General features: G+C 33.6%; 1 protein-coding gene across 2 annotated transcripts in view; it reads right to left on the reverse strand.

Moving 5' to 3' along the window:
- Positions 1-2,093: 2,093 nt before the first annotated feature.
- The window catches only part of Als2 (Amyotrophic lateral sclerosis 2), a 177,543-nt gene continuing 155,266 nt past the window's right edge, over positions 2,094-24,370 (reverse strand). For both annotated transcript variants that reach the window (XM_090372668.1, XM_090372667.1), the window contains exons 23-28: positions 18,593-18,769; positions 16,617-16,662; positions 12,578-12,639; positions 8,716-8,779; positions 3,860-4,042; positions 2,094-2,209 (exon numbers count right to left, since the gene is read on the reverse strand). In XM_090372668.1, coding sequence (XP_090228794.1) covers positions 2,165-2,209; positions 3,860-4,042; positions 8,716-8,779; positions 12,578-12,639; positions 16,617-16,662; positions 18,593-18,769 — 577 coding nt within the window. In that variant the 3' untranslated portion in view covers positions 2,094-2,164. The remainder of the gene's footprint in view (positions 2,210-3,859; positions 4,043-8,715; positions 8,780-12,577; positions 12,640-16,616; positions 16,663-18,592; positions 18,770-24,370) is intronic.

Genomic DNA, 24,370 nt, shown 5'->3' on the forward strand with positions numbered 1-24,370 from the left:
GTCTGTATTCCACTTTTATCAATTGTGACACTTTACTTCATTCGGCACTGCAAAAAATAAAATAATAATAAACAAATCATCAGATTGAAACCAAAGTTTGTGGTTGCTATAGAAATAAGGTATAAAAAAATCTTTCAATCAAAATACTTCTAGGTGAATACATCTTTTTTAAACCTCCCCATATATGCTGGTAATTAATATGCAAAGGACTTGAATAAATAAAAAAGTAACAAAATATTATAAACAGAACATTAGATACTACTGTAATATTAAAATTTTCAAAACAAATGTTAAAAGTGACGAATTTTCAAAGCAAAATTTCTTTTGTGGACAAAGCTACACTTCTGCCTAAACTTCTTGGAATTGCTATACAGTGGTCCCCCAATTAATGATCATAAATGGTTACAAAAAAACTATTTTAAACTGAAATTACTGTTAATTGAGTATATAAAATGTGTTAAAAGTTAAATTCATTCCCAGGCTATCCAGAAGTTGAACTTTTTCACAGAAGAGCTGTACTCCTTAATACAGCACAGTATTTGAAAATTTGATATTAGTAAATAAATATTTTTGCTAACATTGTTAAATACGTATATAATACAGTAAACTGACAAAACATTCTTAGCTTTAGCTAAAATTGTCACTTTTTTAAACTTTATTGCATAATTCTTGTTGGATAACTGTCATTTTTGTTTTGAATAATTTTTGTTTGCACAGAAAGATTGTTGCTTTTCTTTTACACTCACTTTTTGAGGGTATGACTACTGATTTAATTTAGTAAAATTGTAACAAATTTATAAAAATCAGAGAGAGATGTTTGCATTAAAAAGGCAGAAAAGAGAAACTCCAAGTTTTGATAACTATAGCATGTGCCTGATTAGAATGCTGTGATTAGCTGAAATAAACAAGTTTAGAGTGCTTTGAATTTACCAGAAATTTTTTCCCCCCTGTTTATACTCCAGGATGACCACATTGTCAGAGGAGTTCACAAGATAAAATATAAGAAACAGCACTGTATTTAAGTCACAGGTTTGGACACTGGTCACTCAAAGCACATGTACTTACATACCCTTGCCCTTAACCACTCTATGATGGCATGATGACTGTGTGGCATATGAGTCCTTATCTTGGCATTTGTGGCTTTTGAGCACCAAGAAAAGATTTAACAATATCATTAATTGAAACTATCATTATTAATCCAATGCATGGAATCCAATGAGAGGTGTGCTGTAAAGAAATATGTCATTAATCAAAGACATCATTAATGACTGCTGTATTTGTAAAATCATGCACAGAAATTTTGATTGGGTCACTTGAAAAGAAAAAACTCTTAACTTAGCACTAAGTTTTTATTCAGTGAAGTTTATACCAACAGTGTGCTGCTACCTTAATGAAGTGTAGAATATTTTTGCAACAATAAAATGCTGAAAGAAAAGGCCACATTATGTTTTTTTGTTATGGTTAAGAAACCCAATCAAGTGACCCAATCAAAAAATTTGTCTGTGCATGATTTTTTTTTTTTTTCCCTTAACCAAATTAACCATAAATTATGCAAAAAAATTTATTTCATGCTTTCATTGCAGTGATATCAATCAAATATATTGAAAGAATGGCTTCCTCTCAGTGATTATTATTTTGTATTTAATTTTTTTGGTATAAAAAAATGTTCTTGCTTTTCTTCAAAAAATATAATCCATCTTCCAGAAAGAAGTTCCTGAAGGGCCTTAAACTACTCTTCAAAATCAGAGTTTTTGTTCATAGTAGTAATTAAAGGATTAAAATTCAGAAAAAAAACAAAATATATGGAGTATTTTTTCTACAGAATTAAATTTTTGTGGCCTTCTCTATCATATAAGAAATAAATCAGAACACAATTAATAAAAAAATGAATCATTTCAACTTTATTTTTATCTTTGAACAGAGAAAAAGAGTGTACAGTTTAATACAAACATGCATGAGTATTCATTACAAATATATATGTTCCGGAGGTAAAGAACAACTGTTAGCTACCATCTTTAAACATTTCAAAAAAAGTATATACAAAAATATTACACTTTGAGCTATACAAAATCTCTGCTGCTACGAATGGGAAAAAAAAAAAACCCTACAACAACAAAAAATAATATAAAAATTGTAATGTGACTTTTTAAAGAGCTGAACTGTGTCACAACTGGCTCAACTTTTCTGTCCTTATTTGAAAATAGCAAGCCTAGAAAGAATTAAAAAAAAAAATTAATACATATGTACAAACAAGTACAATAAAAATCTACATAACTATTAAAATTGAGTTAAAGTGAAAAACATTTCAGCATAAACTTTTTTTTTGACAGTTCCATACTGTTGAATGTCTTTTATGTAATGCTTTCTTTGTTTTTTTTCCTCTCTTTTTAGTTTAGCTAACTAGAGTAGCCCTGTCAAAAGATTAAGTAAAAATTAATGCACCAGAGAATTAGGGTAGAATGATTTTTAATCATGTCCATACCACATTTCTTTTTTCTCTAGTGCACAGTTCTTGATTTCATTATTCTGTTATTAATTAATTTGTTTTGGAATGTTTTGTTTTTAGTTTATGACCCAATTTATCCAATAGATTACAAAATATTCTTGTTACAGCCATATTTCAGGGTAAAAAAACAGAAGGGAGAAAATCTGGTGTAATTTGCATCTCATAGTCTACCATTATAATAATCTGTATTGCAGTCAGCAATAGGATAATGAAATGAATGTAATTCATTAGGTATTTTGCATATGAATAGGCCACACCTAAATTGTTTTCTACATCTCCCAGTTTGCTTCTTTTCCATCCTAGTAAGCAAGTTACCTTAGGATATAATTAACGCACTTCCCACATTTTTTCATTGGAAAGTTAATCTAGTCAAGTTTTAAAAACTACCCGACTTAAGTGCACAGTTGAATCCATGTCCAACAATTACAACTAAATGTTGGCTACTGGACCAAATATAGAATGTTTGTTATTTGGTTTTTAGGAGCATTAGCAACTAAGGCCATATTGCTCCGGGGATATGTGGTGGTCATTCCCTGACCTTTCCGTATCCTCTGTATTTGGTGGTCACGGGCTCGAACCCCTGTCTAATCAAGAAGCGTGTGCTACATACTGCTGCTTCTGGTTACGGTGGCCTCCCAAATATAGAAATGGAAAAGCAAATCAAATTACAATTTTTTGTCATGTTTTCCCACACTTCAAGTTGATTTTTTTAATTGGATGGGTAAAAACATATGTTACATTAAAATTCTTGCATCAGCTTGGCCTTTTATCTGCTACCATTATAGGGTAAGCATTTCCTTGTCAGTTTTTGTGGAATTATAAAAATTTGCATAGTAACTTAAAATAGTACTTTATATTAGATCATGGTGTCTTATTTACTTAATTTTTTTATGTAATTATGATTAAAACTAAATCCAGCAAAGTTAGCAGAGAGCATGACAAGACAGCACAACAGAGGAAAACTCTCATCTGGATCAATGGTCTTGTTTGCACTGACTGTAGCATGTATTCTGAGCCATCTCTAGATGAATTTTGTGTGTATTAAATGCAAAGAATGAGGGAACAAGTGTCTTGACAGATGAAGGTAAGTGGCTGAGGAAAACAGTTGAACTAGAGGACTCATACTTAAATTAAGGAAGGATAGTTATACACTGGACATAAAATTCTTTTAGACAAAGTGTTATTAACAGAATACATTACCACCTAATCTTGTAGAACCAGAGCTGTTAATTTAATTAAGGAATGGGCCGTTACCTGGGTAGAACCGGGAAAATTTTTTTTTTCAAAGTTGATGCTAATTAATCCTAACAAACCATCTTACTTTTCAACTGAAACTAACAAAATAATGCATACCTTCAGTGTAGTAAACATAATTCCTAATTCACCATGTTGCAAATGTGGTTCCATCAAATCTTCTATCAGATGAATCTCAGAGCCTAAATGGGGGATGCGAGCCCTTACAACAACATACTGAAAGACGGGAAACAAGTCATCCATTGTCCACATGAAATCATTATCAAATTTCTTTCGAACCTCCTATAAATAAACAATGAATAGGATTTACCTCATTTTTTTGTGCATGCATTCTGTTAGCAAATGATTTTAAAAATGGCAATAAGAGTTAAAAGCAATAAATGATTTTAAATTATTCAGAGAATAAATCACTAACTGATGCCCAGAGTTTTCTGTGAATATAAATATGGTAAAAACTGTATTTAGATATGTAATCGTGGATATGTTTTGGTTTTCAAGAACTCACCTTGCTTCAGAGCTGTTTCATGTACTTGTAAGCATCACCTAACAAAATGAGAATTTTGACTTGCATATTTGAAGGAAAAGTGGAACTCCAAAGATAGGTAGCTTTGCCACAATAATGCAGTCATTGCTACTTTCACAGTTTTTTGACCAAACACTGAATTGATCAAGTCATGCAAGCAACACCATCTTCATCTATGGTTCCACATGACTTTTTTTGTTTCCTAGTCTGAAAAACTTTGAATTGATCTAAATTTTGTAATGTACACACAATAAAGAGCAATATAATGGCTCCATTTTCAGCAATTTAAAAACTGGCTTTCCAGAAGTGCTTCCAAGAAGAGAAAAGTCACTGGGCTAAGTATGTCACCTTGTAAGATAACTATTTCAAAGATATAAAGACATCCATCCCATAATTATGCTTTTTTGTCAGTACAGTAGAATGTTGAAAATTGAGTGTCAATAATCCAAACAAGCCAGCATTTATTATTATTTTTTAATGGTGATGCCATAAAATATTATCCACAGGCTATAAAAATAAAGATGTAAAGCACAAATTTACTTTTATTACCTTACACATATGGGAAACTCAACAAGCAAACTGAATACTAAATTGACAAACAATCAATGGACAATGCTAACCAACCAAACTACTCTTGCTGAAAAGAGAGATCTGGCAGCAAAGAAACTTAAGTTTGAAAATGGTGCAGCAAAAAGTAAGTAATTATTTTCGTTAAAGGCCCATACACGTGTGTTATTGTGGCTGAAAAGTTCCATTTTTGTACCTGTGAATGAAAATACTTAAGTACAACATAGTGTTTTTATTTCTAAACTTACTAAAAACTTTTTTTTTTTTTTTTAGTTTCCAGGACAGTATTCTTGGTAAGTTCAAAAATTTGAATAAATCTGAAGTCCGAACTACCCCAGTCCCAATTAGTTCAGATTATCAACGCTCTACTGTATATTGTAACTGCCAACTGTCTGGGTTTATGATGGAGAATATCTTTCTGACTTGCACCCTTCTCTGTCATACAGCTGTAACAGTTTCTCCATCCTTTTCTTTTTGCAAAAAAAAAAAAAATTAAATAATATTACATTAAAATATTAACTTTTTAAAAATTATGGATTTCTTATTTTCATTAATGAATATGGCTGTAATATACACACAATAGTTTGCTATAATTATTCACAGTAAGCAAAAAGAGGAAGCAAACTTACTTTTCAGGTTTTTCATTTCCAGTTCAAAAATTATCCAGAAATAACTTTTCTCAATTTAGAAAACAATAAAGATTAATAAAAGACATTAAAGTTTATTAAAAGCTAATAATCATTAAAGATTTATTTTCAGTTGAAAAAAAATGTATGGGATGGCAACTCCTCTAATTCATGTTGCCAACATCTAGAAACAAGAACCAAAATGCTGCCCTCCTCTGTCAATTAATTAGCGAAGGCCACCTTCTTTGTCAATCACATTTATAAAAGACCAACAAAAGACGAGTACACAATGTTACTAACATCAAAACAAGATGAAGTGATCAGCAATACAGCACATCTGTGGCAAAACTTTACCGTAAGATTTTTATACACAGAAAAAAAAACAAAAAAAACTGGTGCAGTTTTACCAAATATTGTGCTATCAGGTTAATTTGTGTGCCAGTGAAATTTAATGCATTGTTACCACCTCAAATATTTAATGCACTCATAGCAGAAGCTGTAACTTCAGAAATAAATTGCATAAATTGTGGGCTTAGGCTTAAAGCTGACTTTCTATTATGAACTGACTAATAGTGTGTTATGGCAGCTTTTTTAAATGTTAAGTTTAATATTATTTAACTTACATATACACCTAATTCTGTTTTTACACGATAGATACGTTCCTGAAAAATACGTGTAAAAAAATACATTGTATTTATGGAAGAAAAGAAGATTGGTTCCGGATCTAAAAAAAATCAGTAAAAATAATTTAAAAAAAAAACACAAAAATATTCTTTTTAAGCTTATTATTTTATTTCAACAAAATACACATGTAATAATATGTAATGAAAATGTATTAAAGTAAATTTGTATGCATATGAAATGAATTCTTCATGAACAAAAAAAATCTGTTTTACACATAACAAAATTTTATTCATTTTCACTTTCTGATAATAAACGGCGCATACGTTTGCGTACGACTGGAATATCACTGCTATCACTAGAAATGTTGTGGACATCGTCTTCTTCCTCTATTAATGAAATTCTTTCTGTGATCTCTTGAGCAAAATCAGCACGAGTCTCCTCTGGTGCTGATGTTTCACCGGTTTTATGAACGAATTCAGTTATTAATCGTTGTGTTCGTGTTTTGGTTAGGCCATTATATAATTCTCTGTAAGAGGCTGTCAACAATTTCAGTTCAAGTTGAAACTTCTCAGCGCGTTCCTCATTAGGGTCATGTTTGACAACATGATTACCTAATTTTCTGGCCAGTTCCAGACCTTCTTTTATTAAATCTGCATTTAGAACAGGATCATTTTCTTCATTATCACTACATTCTGTGGGATAAGGAGTCCCAAGGACAATCTCTAATATTTCATCTTCGCTTAGGGCTTTGTCGGTTAACAATTCATCAATATCTTCAAACGATAGATCATCGAATCCTTCTCCACCAATTTTGTGTGCCATTGTAATGATGTTGGGAAATGCGGTCGTATTAAGGATGATGGGATCTTTGCTTTTTACACATTGTGGCCAAACCGCTTTCCAACACACATTTAAAGTTGCTGGTTTTAATTCAGTTAACACTAATCCAACTTGATTGATACAATCCATAATTGAGAATTTCTTCCACACATCAATGACTGTTAGTGTTTCATCATTCAGTTTGTCCAAAACGTGTTGGAATGTTCGTTTTACGTAGTATGTTTTAATTGTCGCAATTATACCTTGGTCTACCAATTGTATCAAAGATGTAGTATTAGGTGGCAGAAATAAAATTTGTACGTTTGGGTGTTCCAAGACAGGATGGCTGGGTGCATTATCAAGAATCAGAAGAACTTTAAATTCGAGACCTTTCAAATTCATATAACGTCTGACTTCTGGGACGAAACATTTGTTGAACCATTCTATAAAGATAGCAGTAGTCACCCAGGCCTTCTTGTTTGCCATCCAGTGAACAGGCAGTTTATTGATATCTACACCTTTCATTGAATGTGGGTTTAGGGCTCGATTTACCAGCAGTGGTTTCAACATACGATCTCCTGAAGCGTTAGAGGAAAATAATAAGGTCACACGATCCTTAGCTACCTTAAAACCACCAGCAGTTTTCTGCGATTTGGCTACATACGTTCTGTTCGGCATTTGTTTCCAGAAGAAACCAGTTTCATCTGCATTCCACACTTGATCAGGAGTGTATCCTCCATCTTCAATAATTTTTGAAAGTTCCTGCGGGAATACTTTAGCAGCCGATTCATCTGCAGATGCAGTTTCACCTTTAATTTTTATATTATGAAGAGTATTCCTTTTAAGAAACCCTGTCATCCAACCTGTACTTGCAGAAAATTCATACTTTCTGTTTAATTGAGATGAAGTGCTTGGCTCCTTTTCTTTAATCTGTCTGTAAATTCTTAGTGCTGTTTGCTTGATGGCATTTCCATCTACTGGTACTTTTTTTGTGACTGGTCTTGAAGTAAATCTACATCCTTCCTAAAATGAGGCCTCCAGACCTGTACGCAGTACTCGAGGCGTGGCCTGACCATTGCCTTATACAGAGGGATAATCACCTCCTTTTCCCTGCTAGCAAAATTCCTATATATCATTGACAAAACCCCATGACCTGCCCTGGCAGCCTGTCTGCATTGCTCAGAAAACTTCATATCTGACTGCACAATTACTCCCAGGTCTTTTTCATTTTCTACCACCTTAAGTGTAGTACTACACAGTTGGTACGTTTCTCTGGGGTTATTTCTACCCATGTGCAGTACTTTGCATTTGTCAAGGTTAAACTTCAGTGATTCTATAGAGTAAAAATAAGAGAAAGTCTGTATGAAAGAAGAATGACAAAATTTTGGAGTGCCAGTTCAGAAAAACACTGCCCCTAGAAATATCTCAAGAAAAATCTCAGTATGTGTGTGATAAGTGGATTGAGTTGTTTTGGGTTATTAACCTAATCATTCCCTTGAATGTATCATTTATGATACAAGAAAAAAGGAGTTAGTGTTTGGGGCATCAACTCCTGTTTGGAAAGTTTTCTGTAGTATGGCATATTCAAAGTTAGCAAATCTCTCACACCACAGCTTCAGAAGAAAAATAACACAAAAAGCAAATCAGAAAAACCAAACTTTGGGTATTAGTGAAAGTAAAATTATGTAAAAAAAAAAAAAAAAAAAAAATTTTTTTTGCAAGATATAAAATTTGATTGAATTAGAAGCAAAGTTTAATTATTATGAAATTAAATTAGTGAGTTCACAGTTGCTTACTTTATTAATTCCTTCAAAAGTCTGATGGACAATCTTCAGCTTCTCTTGAGCAGTAAATGTGGTGCTGAAACAATTTTAATATATACAGATTTATATAAAAATAACGGAATAATTCAGAATCTTATTAGGCATTAAATTTTGTCTAATTTTTAGGATTTATGTTACTATTATTAATATAATTTTACTGTGAATAGCTATTACACTGGAACTCAAAAGTTCCAGTGTAATATCTGGAAAACCTCATTTAACCATATATCAGATAACTCTGTATCAAGCAGGTATGTAGAACCATATCCAGAAGGATACAGTTCTACATAAAAGTCAGCCAATATTTTGAATTATCTGAATTATACTTTGTTCACTGCAAATAGCAAAATCTGGTTAATTCAAAATGAATTTACCTCTTCTCACTTACTGCTTCCTCAACAATACATTTAATTTCCAATTGAGTGTTACTCTGCTTAAAGATTGTGCTCTATGATTGGGAAACTGGCATGATAGTATGGTGCCCATTCTTGAACAGCATGTACTGAAGGATATATTTAGTACAGCTAAAACCAGGATACTTTATATATGCAGTTAGATAAGATTATGATATTAAAAAGTTAAACTTGATGGGAAGAAAAATAAAGGGGCAACTAAACTTTTATTTTTAGTTTACAAAAACTAAAACAAGGACAAGCAAGAAAAAGAAAAGTTCAGAGTGGCATTTACCACAAAAAATAGTAAATTTAGTTCTTAGCCAGTTTTACTATTTTATAAATATCATTCTTTGTTCCTTTTATTAAGGAACAAAGAATGCTATATATGTATGTTTTGTGTAACGTTTATGTATGGCTGGTTTGGTAAGAATGATTTATAATATAATGATACGATTCTCAGCAAAGCGTATCATTATATTATAATGATACGCTTTGCTGAGAATCAGACTTGCTGTGAATTGTGGGTAGGGGTTTACTGAATGGCTTTAAGTACATTTTTGAAACTCTTACCAAAATGATATACTTTAACAGCAGGTACAAATAACATTAAGTGTTGAATTCTATATTATTCAATTTATTGACCAAAATAATTACAATTTAGAAAGGTAATACAGGTCATACTCCAGTATAAGTCTCATATGGATAACATCTAAAAATGAATTTTATAATGCAGCCCACAAACATAGTGTCCCTAAGGATCAAATGAATTTGTACATATAAAAAAGATCTATTTTAACTACACATCCTATTCAAGGATGTGTAGTTAAAATAGCAGCAATAATATGCCAAGGATCTATACATTTGCTGATAGATTAATATCAAACAAAAATTAACATTAAAAAAACCAAACTCTATATCAAAAGTTAAGAGTGGGATTTTGAATTTACGAAAAGAGATGGCTTCCACTGTGTTTTAATCTTTTGCCAGAGATTCTCATCACTAGTTTACAGAAAATTTTATTACGTTATGCACTTGAATGGATCATAAATGATACATTCAATCATTTGTGACATAGTAAACTATGTCACAAATGAAACCACAACTGAAATTCAAAGTGTGGTGGTTCAGAGCAGGAAAGGTTACTGGCCTTAGCCTTTGCAGAGTATTCAGTAACCTTTTCTGCTCTGGACTCATGCTTTAAATTTTGAAGTGGGACATTCATGTTCATTTTTCTTTGTAATTGGGAATAAGTCATTTTTAAACTACTGAGAAAAATCTGTGAAAAATGGGAGTGAAATGGCTAAGCAGTTGCAAGAACAGCTTTCTGTAAGGAGTATTTGCCATCTTATTAGTAATCACAAAGTTTATCATTATATGGATAAAGCATTTAATATCCTTCCATTCATTTTCATATTAGATTACATTATGCTAGTTATTACTGCCTGTACATCTGTTCATTTTCAGATTAAAATTTTTTTTTTTTTTTTTTTTAAACAGAGATAGTTGGGTCTATCTTTTCAACTAGCATTAACTACAGCACGTATAATCTAAACTCATCAGTCTTTCTGCAATTAAGCTTGGATGATGTTAATATACCTTTTAAAATTTTGTATTGTTAGTGCAAAATGTGCCTTAACTTTGCATTTCCAGTCCACACACATTGGCTGGAAGGCTTTCTAGAAGGCCAAGAAAAAAAAAGTACCAAAGTAACATTTTGGTAATATTTTGCTATTTGTTAAAAAAAAAAAAAAACACAATCAGCTAACTCAACCACCTTACTTAATCTGACATCCATATATTTTTTTTTTTTTTTTTTTGGTTCCTGTACTTTAAGTTAAGAGTATCTGCTCTAAAAGCAAGATGTTTAAATCAAGAAAATAAAGCTGTTCATACTGCTTTACAACCAAATTTTATATATTAATGGAACCTAAATTCAAATGTCACACACCATTTTTAACAGCAAAATACAATTAAAAATATGATCTAGACAGTTCCTTTCCATGTATGTTTTTAATAATAACAAAAAAAAAAAAAATTTCAATTAATATACAAAAATGAAAGCGTCTTGAATCACTTAACCTTTCGGCAGCGAGTCTAACATAGGTAGATGTGTACCATCTTAGTGAATTTTCATAGTAGGGGGTCTCTGAAAACTACATAAATGCTTTAAAATATTAAAGTGTTATTTTTACTTTATTCCCCAATGTTAGGGTAAACTTGTCAAAATCAGAATTTTAAAAAAAATCATAACTTGTAATAATTATTATTTTTGATGAAACAATATTCTCTACATCTGTTTATTACTGAATTTGTTTATCAAATTCTTTATCATAATTCAATAGAAGTTCTTAAAATTTGGAAACGATTATATCTGAGATCAACAGGTTCAATATTCTCCAATGTTCAAAGCTATTTTTGTACTATCATCTATTATAAACTGCCTACAATTAGTTGGAAACATAAAATGTGGCAGTGTGTACTTAAAAAAAAAAAAAAAAAAAAAAAAAGTGAACGGGTTAGTGCCATTGTACCATGCTTTGTTCATAGTGAACTGCCGAAATAGATAATTGGCATCGTTTTAATTGTATCTCATATTGTGAATACCTTCATGAGTTGCCATGGTATTGCACTACCATAAATAAGTAATGCTTCACCAATGGAGAAGACTAATGTTACTTATTCTCAGCAGAATACTACCACCCAGACGGCACCTGTTTCAAGGCTTGCTGACCTCTCCTTGGTGGGTGGGTAGGCATCCTGGGGCAATCATGACAATCCAGTTATGAAGTATAACTCCACAATATGAGAAATGCCTGATGGTGTGCAGTAATATAAACAAGGTGATTATTTTGCATAAAGCATAAGATTCATTAGTGAACAGGTTAGTGCAATTGCACCATGTTTTGTTTGAACTGCTGAAGTAGATAATTGGCATTGTTTTAAATGGTGCCATCTGGGTGGTGGTATCCACTGAGAATAAGTAACATTAGTCTTCACCATTGGTGAAGCATTACTTATTCAAGGTAGTGCAGTACCATGGCAACTTGTAAAGGTATTCGCAATATGAGACAATTAAAACAATGCCAATTATCTACTTTGGCAGCTCATTATGAACAAAACACGGTGCAATGGCACTAACCAGTTCACTAGTGAATCTTACGCATAGTCTTGTGCTTTATGCAAAATAATCACCTTAAGACTAAAAAAAATGAAGAATATTCATTTTTTTTGACATCAATAGAAGGGGATTGTACTGAAGCAATGGCTGTTTAAGATATATTAGACTATTTGTACATTTAAGGAACATTGTTTGAAGAAACCCTCAAAACAGATCTACATATATGTTAACCACAGCCCACACATGATAAACAAAGATCTATGTGCATACTGCTGGAGGAAAAAAAACTTTAAAGTAGCCAATAAACTACAATAGCACTTACCTGATATGCTGAAGTGCCTCAGTGGCAGGAATAAAATGTTCATTCTTGATTTTTGAAAAACTCTACAAATGTAAAATTTTCAAATTTTGAAGTAAATTTATACAAACATGTAAACTTTTTCAATTAACATTTTCAGTATATTTACTCTAAAGAATTCCATTTATTTCCAGTTCAGTGTTTCTTTACATGATATGCTATTCTAAGTGTGATACTGTTTCAAAAGAAATATTTCACAATTGTTTCTTTCTTAGAGTATCATAACATTTCAAATCTAACAACAGCATGGAATATTAAATTACTGTTAAAATCTTATATTTTAGCAATGCATCCTATGTGGATATATTTTATCCAAATTTTCAGCTTACATTTAATTTTTTTTTTTTTTTTTTGCTTATAGGGAGATTAGTCAGTGGCATAGCAATGGGGTGGGAACAGTAGGGATATTTTTTTTGCCCGACACCAGTCTATGAGGACACTAGATGGCACTATTTATTTATTTTTAAAGTAAAAAATACAATATTTAAATTTTATTTATTAATTATTATTTTTTATAATTTTATAAAAAAATTATAAAATTTATAATTTTATTTATTATTTATTCAGCTATTTCTTGGGAGGAAGATGTGGAAATTGACTAATAAGGGATTAAACAACACTGCACTCCACAGGTTTTAAAGGAAGAAAAAGTTCATTGAAATAAGCTGGAAAGAAAACTTGACAGAAAACATTCAAATAACCCAACCATTTAGAGGCCAATTTTGACATTTCAAAATCTTTGTTGATATCGTTTTCAAGTCTAGAGGAAGGAATCATAAGGTGACTGTAAGAACTCATTATATAAAATGCTCAGCTATTTTAAAATTAAAGAATTGTGCAAATTATGAGGAAAAATTAAACAATTTAATGAATTACAAAAGAACACTAGTTACAAGAAAACCATACATTATATATTTATTTAGAAACAAATTATGTGAATTGGATGCTATTATAATTAATGATATAATTCCAAGAATCACAATTACAAGATAACCATTAGTAACTGTACACATGATTTTAAGGGTCTAGTAACATCAAATGCTGCATAGTTTATTGAATTGTCAGAGAAACGGAAACTAGAACTAGAAATGGCCCTTGAGGCTTGTTGCAGATATTCACAAGCTAGGACTTGGTACCTGTGAGTCGAAAATGCTGATGGAACTGATTCAGGTGACATTTGAGTCAAGTGGATTGAATTTTGGCAAAGTCCAGTCATTCTGCAACAACCAAATTCTCTGTGTGCATCTTCATGATGGTGAAACTGAGCATAACTTAGTAACCCTGAGTGTAACCCCAAGTGCAAGTCCAGAAATATGGCGCCTAGTATACTGGAGGCGACTATCCAAGTGCGAATCAACATAAGGGGTTGAGGCAATGCCATCCCTCTGTGTTACTGGGCAATATTAGGTTGTAGATGACTCATCAACTGGTGCAATACCACTGCTTTTCTTATTGGAGGCTTGAAGTGGTGAAACCCATGTTTAGTCTTCAGAGCAAACCCCCATCTCTTCCATCATGCAGTATAACTGATGTCTTTTGAAATGTCATTCACAGGCCGGCCACTAGATAGTCCACCAGACCGAACTTATTGATAACTCTCTGGGAGGCACAGGGCTCAGCTAGATATAATCTCGCTGCCTCTACCCTTTTTTTTTTTTTTTTTTTTTTTAGGTTTTTTTTCATTTTCCACTACCTGAGGAGTGTAGTACCACAAATCTGTTTCTGTGCTAAACAAACTTTAAGAGTAAAAAGGTTCCACTAGGATATATGACCACTGTAATATAAATATTGTTATCAAAAGTTCAGAGACTGACTTTGTATCGTAATGAGTTGTAACTTGTTGAAACATACAGTGACTTATCTAGACAGTAAAACATGAATGAACATCTACCTGCAGCCTGTCTAAATTAGCATAAGTTGAGTGCTGATACTGTATGTGTTTCTGTAAAATCACTGTAAATCCCTCATTTTAAAATGAGGGATTTTACGAAGTGATCAATTTACTAAGCAAGGCAATCTTTATCAAATTTGAAGGTCAAGTATATCATATATTTTGACTCGCAGGCATTGCTTATTACGAGTTTTTTTGCATTGTCAAACAATGAACAGAAATACTAAACAGTTCTACAGCAATTGCTGTTCAAAAAACATGCCTAGAAAAGTGGGCTTCAGGGAATTGGCACTTACAGAATGACAGTGCTCCTGGCACACTTCGTAGTTTCCATTCAAGAATTTCTCTGGAGAAATATTTCATCGTTAAAGTCCCCCATAGCCATACTCACTGGATATAGCTTCCTTTGATTTTTTTCTTTTCCAAGCTTAAAGTCCCCTTGAAAGGTTATATATAGATTTGTAATGACTGAGAAAATTATTCAGAATGTGTCCTAGGAATTATTAGCAATTCCAAATGAAGCCTATCAAAATGCTTCTAGACATTAAATAAAAAGCACTGGATTCCTCAAATAGGCCTCTGAGGTTGGGTATATTCATATTACGTTCTTAGCGTTTTTTCACCAACCTTTCATGGAGTAAAATAAAATTAAAATAAAATAAAACAAAACAAATCTTGATAACTATATTTACAATAACCTGTATTTACAAAATTAATATACGTATTACAATATTAAAAGTATTAAAACACAAGATTAAAATGCATTAAAATATACTAAGTTAAAAGCGATAAAATCCTGTAGCTTTCAAAGGCTCCAGCCTTCTTCTTCAGCAGTACTCTATTATTCAGTGCACCTTTAAATATCAGCAGGGTAATGGTAGGCATCACATGTTTCCATTCTCACGTGTTCCGCTCTCTTGCATTGTGGAACCGGAAGTGGCTCGAACGGAAGTCGTACAGAACCGTTCATCCTTTTTTAGGATAATAGTCTCTAAAAGGGGGTGAATCCGTACACCCCTATCCCTGTTAATGTTGGTTGTAGAGCTGATCCGCAAACTCTCGAGCCACTTACGGTCCCAGAACCTATGCGCCCGATCGGTGATAGTGGCATCATCTGGTGCTGCTTCTATCACCGATGCCACTATCACCGATCGGGCGCATAGGTTCTGGGACCGTAAGTGGCTCGAGAGTTTGCGGATCAGCTCTACAACCAACATTAATAGGGATAAGGGTGTACGGATTCACCCCCTTTTAGAGACTATTATCCTAAAAAAGGATGAACGGTTCCGTACGACTTCCGTTCGAGCCACTTCCGGTTCCACAATGCAAGAGAGCGGAACACGTGAGAATGGAAACATGTGATGCCTACCATTACCCTGCTGATATTTAAAGGTGTACTGAATAATAGAGAGTACTGCTGAAGAAGAAGGCTGGAGCCTTTGAAAGCTACGGGATTTTATCGCTTTTAACTTAGTATATTTTAATGCATTTTAATCTTGTGTTTTAATACTTTTAATATTGTAATACGTATATTAATTTTGTAAATACAGGTTATTGTAAATATAGTTATCAAGATTTGTTTTGTTTTATTTTAATTTTATTTTACTCCATGAAAGGTTGGTGAAAAAACGCTAAGAACGTAATATAAAAAGCACTGGAATTGGTGTATACAGCCAAGGAGACTACCTCAAAGGAGATCCATCTGAATAGCTGGTAAGTGTCATTTCTCAAATATTAGTTAAGTCCTTGAACTTTCTCATCCTTTTTTTCTCATAGGGGGAAGTATTATTTATTAGTACATCACTAAGGTAATTCAGTAGTAACATCATAACCTGAGAGATCAATGTCACATACATTACACATTAAGCAGTAAATCTCACTCAGATTTCTCTTATAAAATATTAGCAAAATTGACCACAAAATATGAGGATAATAATTGAAATGGCCTATATTTTATATGCCATTTCAATTAAAATCCTCATTTTTTGGGTGAAAAAGCAACCAAGAAAAAAAAAATTTTATATTAGGAGGAATCTTAATAAACTAGTCATGCAACTTTCTACAACAACATGTTTTGACTAACTTTAATATAATTTCAACATTTATCCTTACCTGTCTGTTTTCACTAAACATGTCTTCAATTGTAAGCCAAAATTTTCTGAAATTAATAATACATTTCAGTAAACATGCGCAATTTATTTAATTATATTTTATTTAATATACTGTTATAAATATTCAAACATCTCAGTATATAAAAAGAAATCCAACAGAAAGCAGTAGTCTAGTTTAATTATGGCAATACCAGCTAATTAAGCCCCTCCCTTTAATACCCAACATGCTATGAGTATAATATAGCAGTGGTGGAACTCCAATCTGGTGTTATCATCACTACTACTTGTATTCAAATCTATTCTCACATGAACAAAATAATATCCCAATTTCTGCAAATGCTTTAACAATTTATCAGCCTTACCATTCATGCAGATGATAAATATCTGTACTTGTTCATGGTGAGATATGCAGATTGAGCAAAACCAACAGAGAAGCTTAATAAGGATCTTTCTATTATCTAAATTCAGACTGAAATATAACTCCACAGACCTTTGTCCTCAGTCTCAATGTTCATTAAGGATTTTATCTAATTAATATAATTAACTCACTTCAACTGATTATAGTATTATTTAAATAACTGTATTATAATATACAGGACATTATTATATATTTCTGTTAAACCAGTCACACATTTCACATTTAATTCAACACATGCTTAAACTAGTATCTAATTACTGAAGTTAAAATACTAAGCATTTTGCTATAAGACATCCCTATATTAAAATTAATTTCAATTTTAAAAAGTTAAATTTTGTTTAAAATATTAAAATAAATAGTAAAAAATAGATAGTAAAGGGTGGTTACTGATATTAATTAATACCACACAGTGTACTAATTTAGTATGCTACTTTAAAAATATCTAAATAAACTAGGCAAAGAGGAATTACAATATAATAAAACATGGAAACTGAGGTTTAACACTGGTGAATGTTAAGGTACTACAATTAGGTAGCAGTATTATCAGGATAACATTTGATAAGGAAAAAGAACTAGAGTTAATTGTATAGTCTGACTGCGAAGCTCTGTGCAGTGCAACAGGTGTTAAGGATAGCTCATGGGGTTCTATCAATGACAGAGAAATTTTACTATCAAGGACAAAGAGGTGATTATCTCAATATATAAATCAATGGTTGGTCTAGATCTGGAATACAGGTTTGGAAACCTCATTTTAGGAAAGCTGTAGGAAAGAGCAACAATATTAGGTGCAAAAAAGGATATTCTTCCCAAGAAAGATGGGTTTCTATAAATTTCAGCCTCTGGAAACTAGGCATCTGCTGTGTGATGACCTAATTAAATTGTATAGGACTCAAAAAGGGTTAAGTACTCTTAAGCGTTGATGGCAGCTGTACTCTTTCCTCAAATGATACACAGGAGAACTGAAAAAAAAAAAAGGATGGTTGCAGTGCAGAGATTTTAGTGTTGTGGATTTCCATAATTTAAAGAAGGAATGGACAAATGATTAGTAGAAATAAGCAATGCAGTAGGTATTTTTTTTTTTTTTTTGGCTGATGCTGTATAAGCTTTGCTTTCTCACATGATTTTGCCAATACTGTTTAAATTTCCCATGTTCTGAATATTTATGAAAAATAACATAATTTTCCAGAATTTTTCTTATTCATAAATTTTTTTTTTACAGAATCTTTATTATTCATAAATTAGGAAAAATGGTGTGTTTAGTAGGGGATAATTTTAATTCCCTTAATTTAAAATTAACATTTTCATATCCCTGAATTTTTAAATAGAATTAATCGTGTTTTCTTAAATTTATAAAATAATGACAAAAAGCACAAGTAAGAAAATATATAAAGGTAACAAACAGATTTTACACAAATGATATCAATAATCAGAAATATCTTAGTAAAAATGACTTTTTAACATAACAGTAATACTTAAATTAATTTCAGTGGGGCATCTATAAAAGATACTTTATAATGCATACATCTGAGTTGGAAAATTAGATATTTAAGATTACTTACTGATCCACTCCAAGGAAATTCATTAATGCAATGTCTGGTTGCTTATTCCATTTCTCTAGCCTTTCCATATACTGTTTATCTTCAAGTTGATTATAAAGAACATAAAGAGTAAAGAGGGATGGATAAATACGAGGTAGTAAGATAGGATGAAGCAGGCTACTTGGAGTTATGATCTCACTGCAATATATAAAAACAATCAAGTTATTTAAATAAACCTATTATATCAGATATCCAATTCTGTATTCACATTTGCAATTTTTATATTCATCTGCTGTCATATCTACAATTTTGAAGCAATAATTAAAAAAATTACATATTTGATAAATACAAAAATAATTTTATTAAAGGACAAAAAAAAAAATTTACAAATACTACAAGTCCAGATGGTAATGTGATGATAGTTGTCATATGTACTGTATCTCAGGATGGCTTGTGTTTTTTTTTTTTTTTTTTGATTTGGTAGTTGTTGGCGCATCGGCTTCTGTGGCCATATTGCACCTCCCAAGGTTTTTGCAGTACTTTGATCCAAGCCCGAGGCGGGAATCGAACCCGCGACCTTTGGGTTGCCGGGCAGGTACTTTACCCACTCGGCTAGCCCGGTCGGCGATGGCTTGTGTCTTGAACATATCATATACATTGGTCAGAGTGCACCATATGGTTTTAATTGCATATTATGTCTGCACAAGTGTGTTCATAGGATGACTTGCATGTTGCATGGGCTGAAAACCTCAGAATAACTAATAGGGTAAAACACTACTTCTCCTACTGTACTGTAGTAAAGAGGGATGACACATAGGCATAAATAGGCTAATTACAGTCACAACTAAAGAGGTTTTTATCATTTTTTTCTAGTCTCCAACAGGATCTTAACCCAAACCTCTCCAAGTGGGGATGTTGTTATTGTAGTATGGTTTTAGGAGCATCAGCAATGAATGCCACATTGCTCTGTGTATATTGTCTGTAAATTGTTGGTTTTGTGGTTAATTTTCTGTTTGCACTGCCCAGAGAACTTCATATCTGACTGTACAATTACCCCCAGGTATTTTTCATTTTCTATTACCCTGAGTAGTACCACACAGTTAGTCTGTTACTCTGGAGTTACTGCTACCCACATGCAGTACTTTGCATTTGTCAATGTTAACCTTCAATTGCCATTTCTTAACCCATCTGCCTAACTTTTATACAGTAGTTACCACACAGTTAGTATGTTACTCTGGAGTTACTGCTACCCACATGCAGTACTTTGCATTTGTCAATGTTAAACTTCAATTGCCATTTCTCAACCCATCTGCCTAACTTTTATAGATCCTGTTGCAGTAGCATACCATCATTCCTGTTATTAACCACTCCGCCAACCTTTGTTTCATCTGAAAACTTGGACATTAAGCCTGATATGCCTTTATCAATATCACTAATAAATGCAGAAAACAACAATGGAACCAACAACAAATCCTGGGGACTCCACTAATAACAATGGTCCATGAAGAGCAGTGTCCACTAATTACCACTCTGTCATCTCCCACTCAACCATACTTTCATCCATAGCAGCAACTTGCTCTTAATGCCACACTGCTCCAATTTGTGCAGCAGTCTTTTACGTGCAACAGTATCAAAAGCTTTCCTGAAATCCAAGTATATCAAACTTGGTTAAAACGAGCATGGAAATAACAAGATCATGGCTGCAATGAGCAAAAAGCCATAATGATTTTAATTTACGTGTATTCCCTAAGCACTTCCTAATTCATTTCACAAATATACGTGGTCTCAATTCTAATCTCAACGATGTCCATTTTCACTTGCAGTCTGCCAAACCCCATGTACTTTTTCTGACAGAACCTCAGTTATCGGTTGATTCAACTACTGCTCATCTCAGATGCCCAAATTATTCGCTGTATGATTCCTTTCGTCTCAAAGGTGGTACTTGTGCATATGTCCGTTCTGATATTCCCTGTCAGAGACTTGGCAATTTGGAATCTCCTCTCTTTGATCTTCTCTGGCTTAAAATCTCTCTACCTCATTGTGTCAAATTCATCTGTTGTCTCTACCGTTCTCCCAACTCCACTAATCACTTGGAGCTCTTTGACTTCCTCTCTTAGAAACTTGACTTTCTCCAATCCAACTTTTCTAACAATGAGGTAATTTTCCTTGGTGATTTTAATGTTCACAACTCCAGCTGGCTTCCGTTTTCTAGTCACACCGACACAGCTGGTCGAGATGCTGAGGCTTTTGCAATTACTAATGACCTTGCATAGATTAATCATTTACCTAGAAGAATACTGGACAATCCTAATCATACAGTCAACACGCTTGATCTTTTTCTCACAAACAACCCTTCTAAGTACACTGTCAAATTGTTGTTGTTGTTGTTCTGGAGGCTTAATGGCACATAAGCTGCTAAGGCTATAATGTGCCTATTCACTTATTATATTAAAACATGAGTTTTCCCTAAATCAAAAGAAAATCTGAAATCAGAAATAATTGAAAAGCCCAGTTTGCCTGAGAAAGTCAAAAAATTCAGAAATATTTGCCTTATCACCAATGAGATTTTCAAGGGTTATTGGTTTATGGAGATTAACCAGTGAGATCAAGGATGAAGTTCTGGCTTGTTTATAATAGGGGCAGCCAATAAGAATATGTTTTACTGTCAAATTATTAGAACAATGTGTACATTGTGGTGGATCATCTCCTGTGAGTAAATGAAGGTGGGTCAGATGGGTATGTCCTATTCTTGCCCTTGAAAGGACTACTTCTTCTTGTCTCGATGTACGGATACTGGAGTGCCAGATTTTTGGATCATGTTTAAACTGAAAGAGTTTATTATTAGTCTGAGAGTGCCAGAGTGCTGTCCATTGTGATATGCAAGCAGCATGAACTGTTAGTGCATAATCTGATGCTGGAACAGGGATATTGGTTAAATCAAAAGTAGTTGGATTTTTTGCAGCTTTATCGGCCAGTTCATTGCCTAAAATACCAGAATGGGATGGAATCCAGCAAAAAGTGACCAGTTGGTTGCGTTTTTTAATTTTCAGTAATAAGCTTCTGATTTCATTAAGAATAGGGTGGACTTCATCTGAGGAATTACATAACGACATGATTGAGCTGAGGGAATCAGTGTAAATAACTGATTTGAAGGAACTGTCTGAACAGAGATTTTCTAAAGCTAGTTTGATTGCATATAATTCAGCAGAAAATATACTAAATTCTGATGGAAGGGAAACTGATACAGTTGTATTCGGAAACACTGCAGCTGCTCCAACATTTGAATTAGATTTAGAGCCATCTGTATAGATTGGGGAGAAGTCAGTATATCTTTGAGTGTGAACTGCATGAATTTGTTTGACATTTGATGCTTGTAAAGTATTCTTTCTCCATTGACAGAGGTAAGTGTCACAGGTTGGAAGAGGAGGAGGAGTCCATGGTGGCTGAGTACATGTGGCTACTTGTTGTACGGAATGGACGGAAATATTCCAAACTTGCTCCAATTCAAGAAGGCGAAGACCAGCTGGCTTTACTATGCTAGGTTTGTTTCTGTATAAGATTTCAAATGGTGGGTTGAAAAGGTATGACTGAACGGGATGAGAGGCACAACTTTGTATCTTTACAGCATATTTGAGTAACCGTGTTTTCCTGCGTAAAGCTAGTGGGGGCTCGTGAGCATCAATGTAGAGACTATGTGCTGGCGACGTTCTGAATGCACCAATTGCAATTCTCAAAGCACTGTGCTGAATTGGATCAAGCCAGCGTAATACACTCTTTCTGGCAGAATCATAGACAGGAGCACCATAATCGAGACGGGATCTGATTAATGCCCTGTATAAACGAAGAAGCGAGGTACGATCTGCACCCCATGTTTGGGCAGATAAAGCTCTGAGTATGTTTATCTTTTTTAGACATGACGTCCGTACATTTTTAATATGGTCTAGGAAATTTAACTTGTTGTCAAGGATTAATCCAAGAAATCTGATGTTGCTGGTGACTGGGACAACGATGTTAGAAATTTGAAGTTCAGGATCTGGATGGAGTTTGCGTTGTCTACAGAAGTGGATGGCAACTGTTTTCTGCTGCGAGAGCCGATAGCCGTTGAGGCTTGCCCATTGTTGAATTTTATTAAGTGATATCTGAAGCTGTCTTTCAACAGACCTCATGTTTTGAGAATGACAGGAGATGGAAAGGTCATCTGCATAAAGGTAAGTCTCAACTGTATTTGGAAGCTGCTTAGTGATAGAATCTATTCTCAGAGCAAAAAGAGTGGCACTCAGTACTGATCCCTGTGGAACACCTTCTTCCTGGATGAAAGTTGTGGAAAGGGCATGTTGGTATCGAACTTGAAATGATCTAGTATGTAAGAAGTTCTCAATAAATATAGGGAGGTTGCCTCGTAGTCCTAGAAGGTAAAGATCACTAAGTATACCATACCGCCAAGTGGTATCAAAAGCCTTCTCTATGTCTATTGAAACCATTACTAGATGTTCACGTTTGACAAAAGCATTACGGACGGCAAATTCAGCCTTGACCATAAGATCTAGGCATGACCTGTTTTGACGAAAGCCATATTGACTATGGCTCATTAGCTGTTCCGACTCTATGATCCAGACGAGTCTTCTGTGGATAATTTTCTCAAGAATTTTGCTGAGGCAGCTTGAGAGAGATATGGGTCTATAGCTATTCGGGTTGGATGGATCTTTTCCAGGTTTCAGGAATGCCAAAACTGTACAGTGATGCCAAGAAGCTGGAAAAACATTTTCTAAAAATATGCGATTGTAAAAGACCAGGAGGCAGCGCAAAGCTTTGTCATCAAGATGTTGTAGCATGACATAATAAATCCCATCTGGCCCGGCAGCACCATTGCGGGCAGTTTTAATGACATGTAAAAGTTCAGAATATTGCAGAGGTTTGTTATATGGGAGAAGACGGGCAGTTTGAAAATGAATAGCATGCTTTTCTTCAGTGTTTTTAATTCTTTGGAATGAGGTAGGATAGGCTGTTGCTGCTGAAATTTCGGCAAAAGTATTTCCCAAAGCATTAGCTATATCTACTGGATTAGAGAGATCTTTCCCATTCCAAGAGAGGATTGGAGAAGGTATGGTAGGAAACTTACCAGACAGCTGTTTAATTTTTTTCCATATTATTTTGGAATCAGTATTTCTGTGAAAACTAGAGGCAAAACGGATCCAGGATTCTTTCTTTGCTTGCTTTTGTATGAAGCGTGCTTTTGCCCTTAATTTCTTATAGTTAATAAGATTGACTGTGCTCGGACATTGCCGAAACAAATTCCAAGCTTTATTTTTTGCTCTCTTTGCTGTGGTGCATTTGTCATTCCACCAGTAATTATGATGTTTTCGGCCCGGGGGATTTGATAGTGGTATTGTATTTTTAGCCACATTTAGAAGATGCGACGTGATGTAATCTGTGGCATCATCAATATGTTGGAGGCGGATTTTTTCCTCATCAAGGTCGATTGACGATTGAAATTTTGCCCAGTCTGCTCGGACAAATTTCCACTTTCTGCACGGTTGAATTGAAGGAGTCTTTGCTATCAGAAAGTTGCATACTATTGGAAAGTGGTCACTGCCCATGGGATCATTTATTACATTCCACTCTATGGTTGGGACTAGTACTGGTGAACAAATTGTGAGGTCTATTGCTGATGTGTGTCCTGCTGGGAGCTGTACGTGTGTCGGTGCACCAGTATTGAGTATACTGAAATTTAGTGCCTCTAAAAAGCTTTCAATTAGTCGGCCACGTCTATCAAATTTGGGAGAACCCCATAATGGGTGG

This window comes from Mastigoproctus giganteus, chromosome 4 (assembly GCF_048544385.1).
Source record: "Mastigoproctus giganteus isolate SK-2022 chromosome 4, ASM4854438v1, whole genome shotgun sequence".
In the NCBI taxonomy this organism is placed as follows: domain Eukaryota; kingdom Metazoa; phylum Arthropoda; class Arachnida; order Uropygi; family Thelyphonidae; genus Mastigoproctus; species Mastigoproctus giganteus.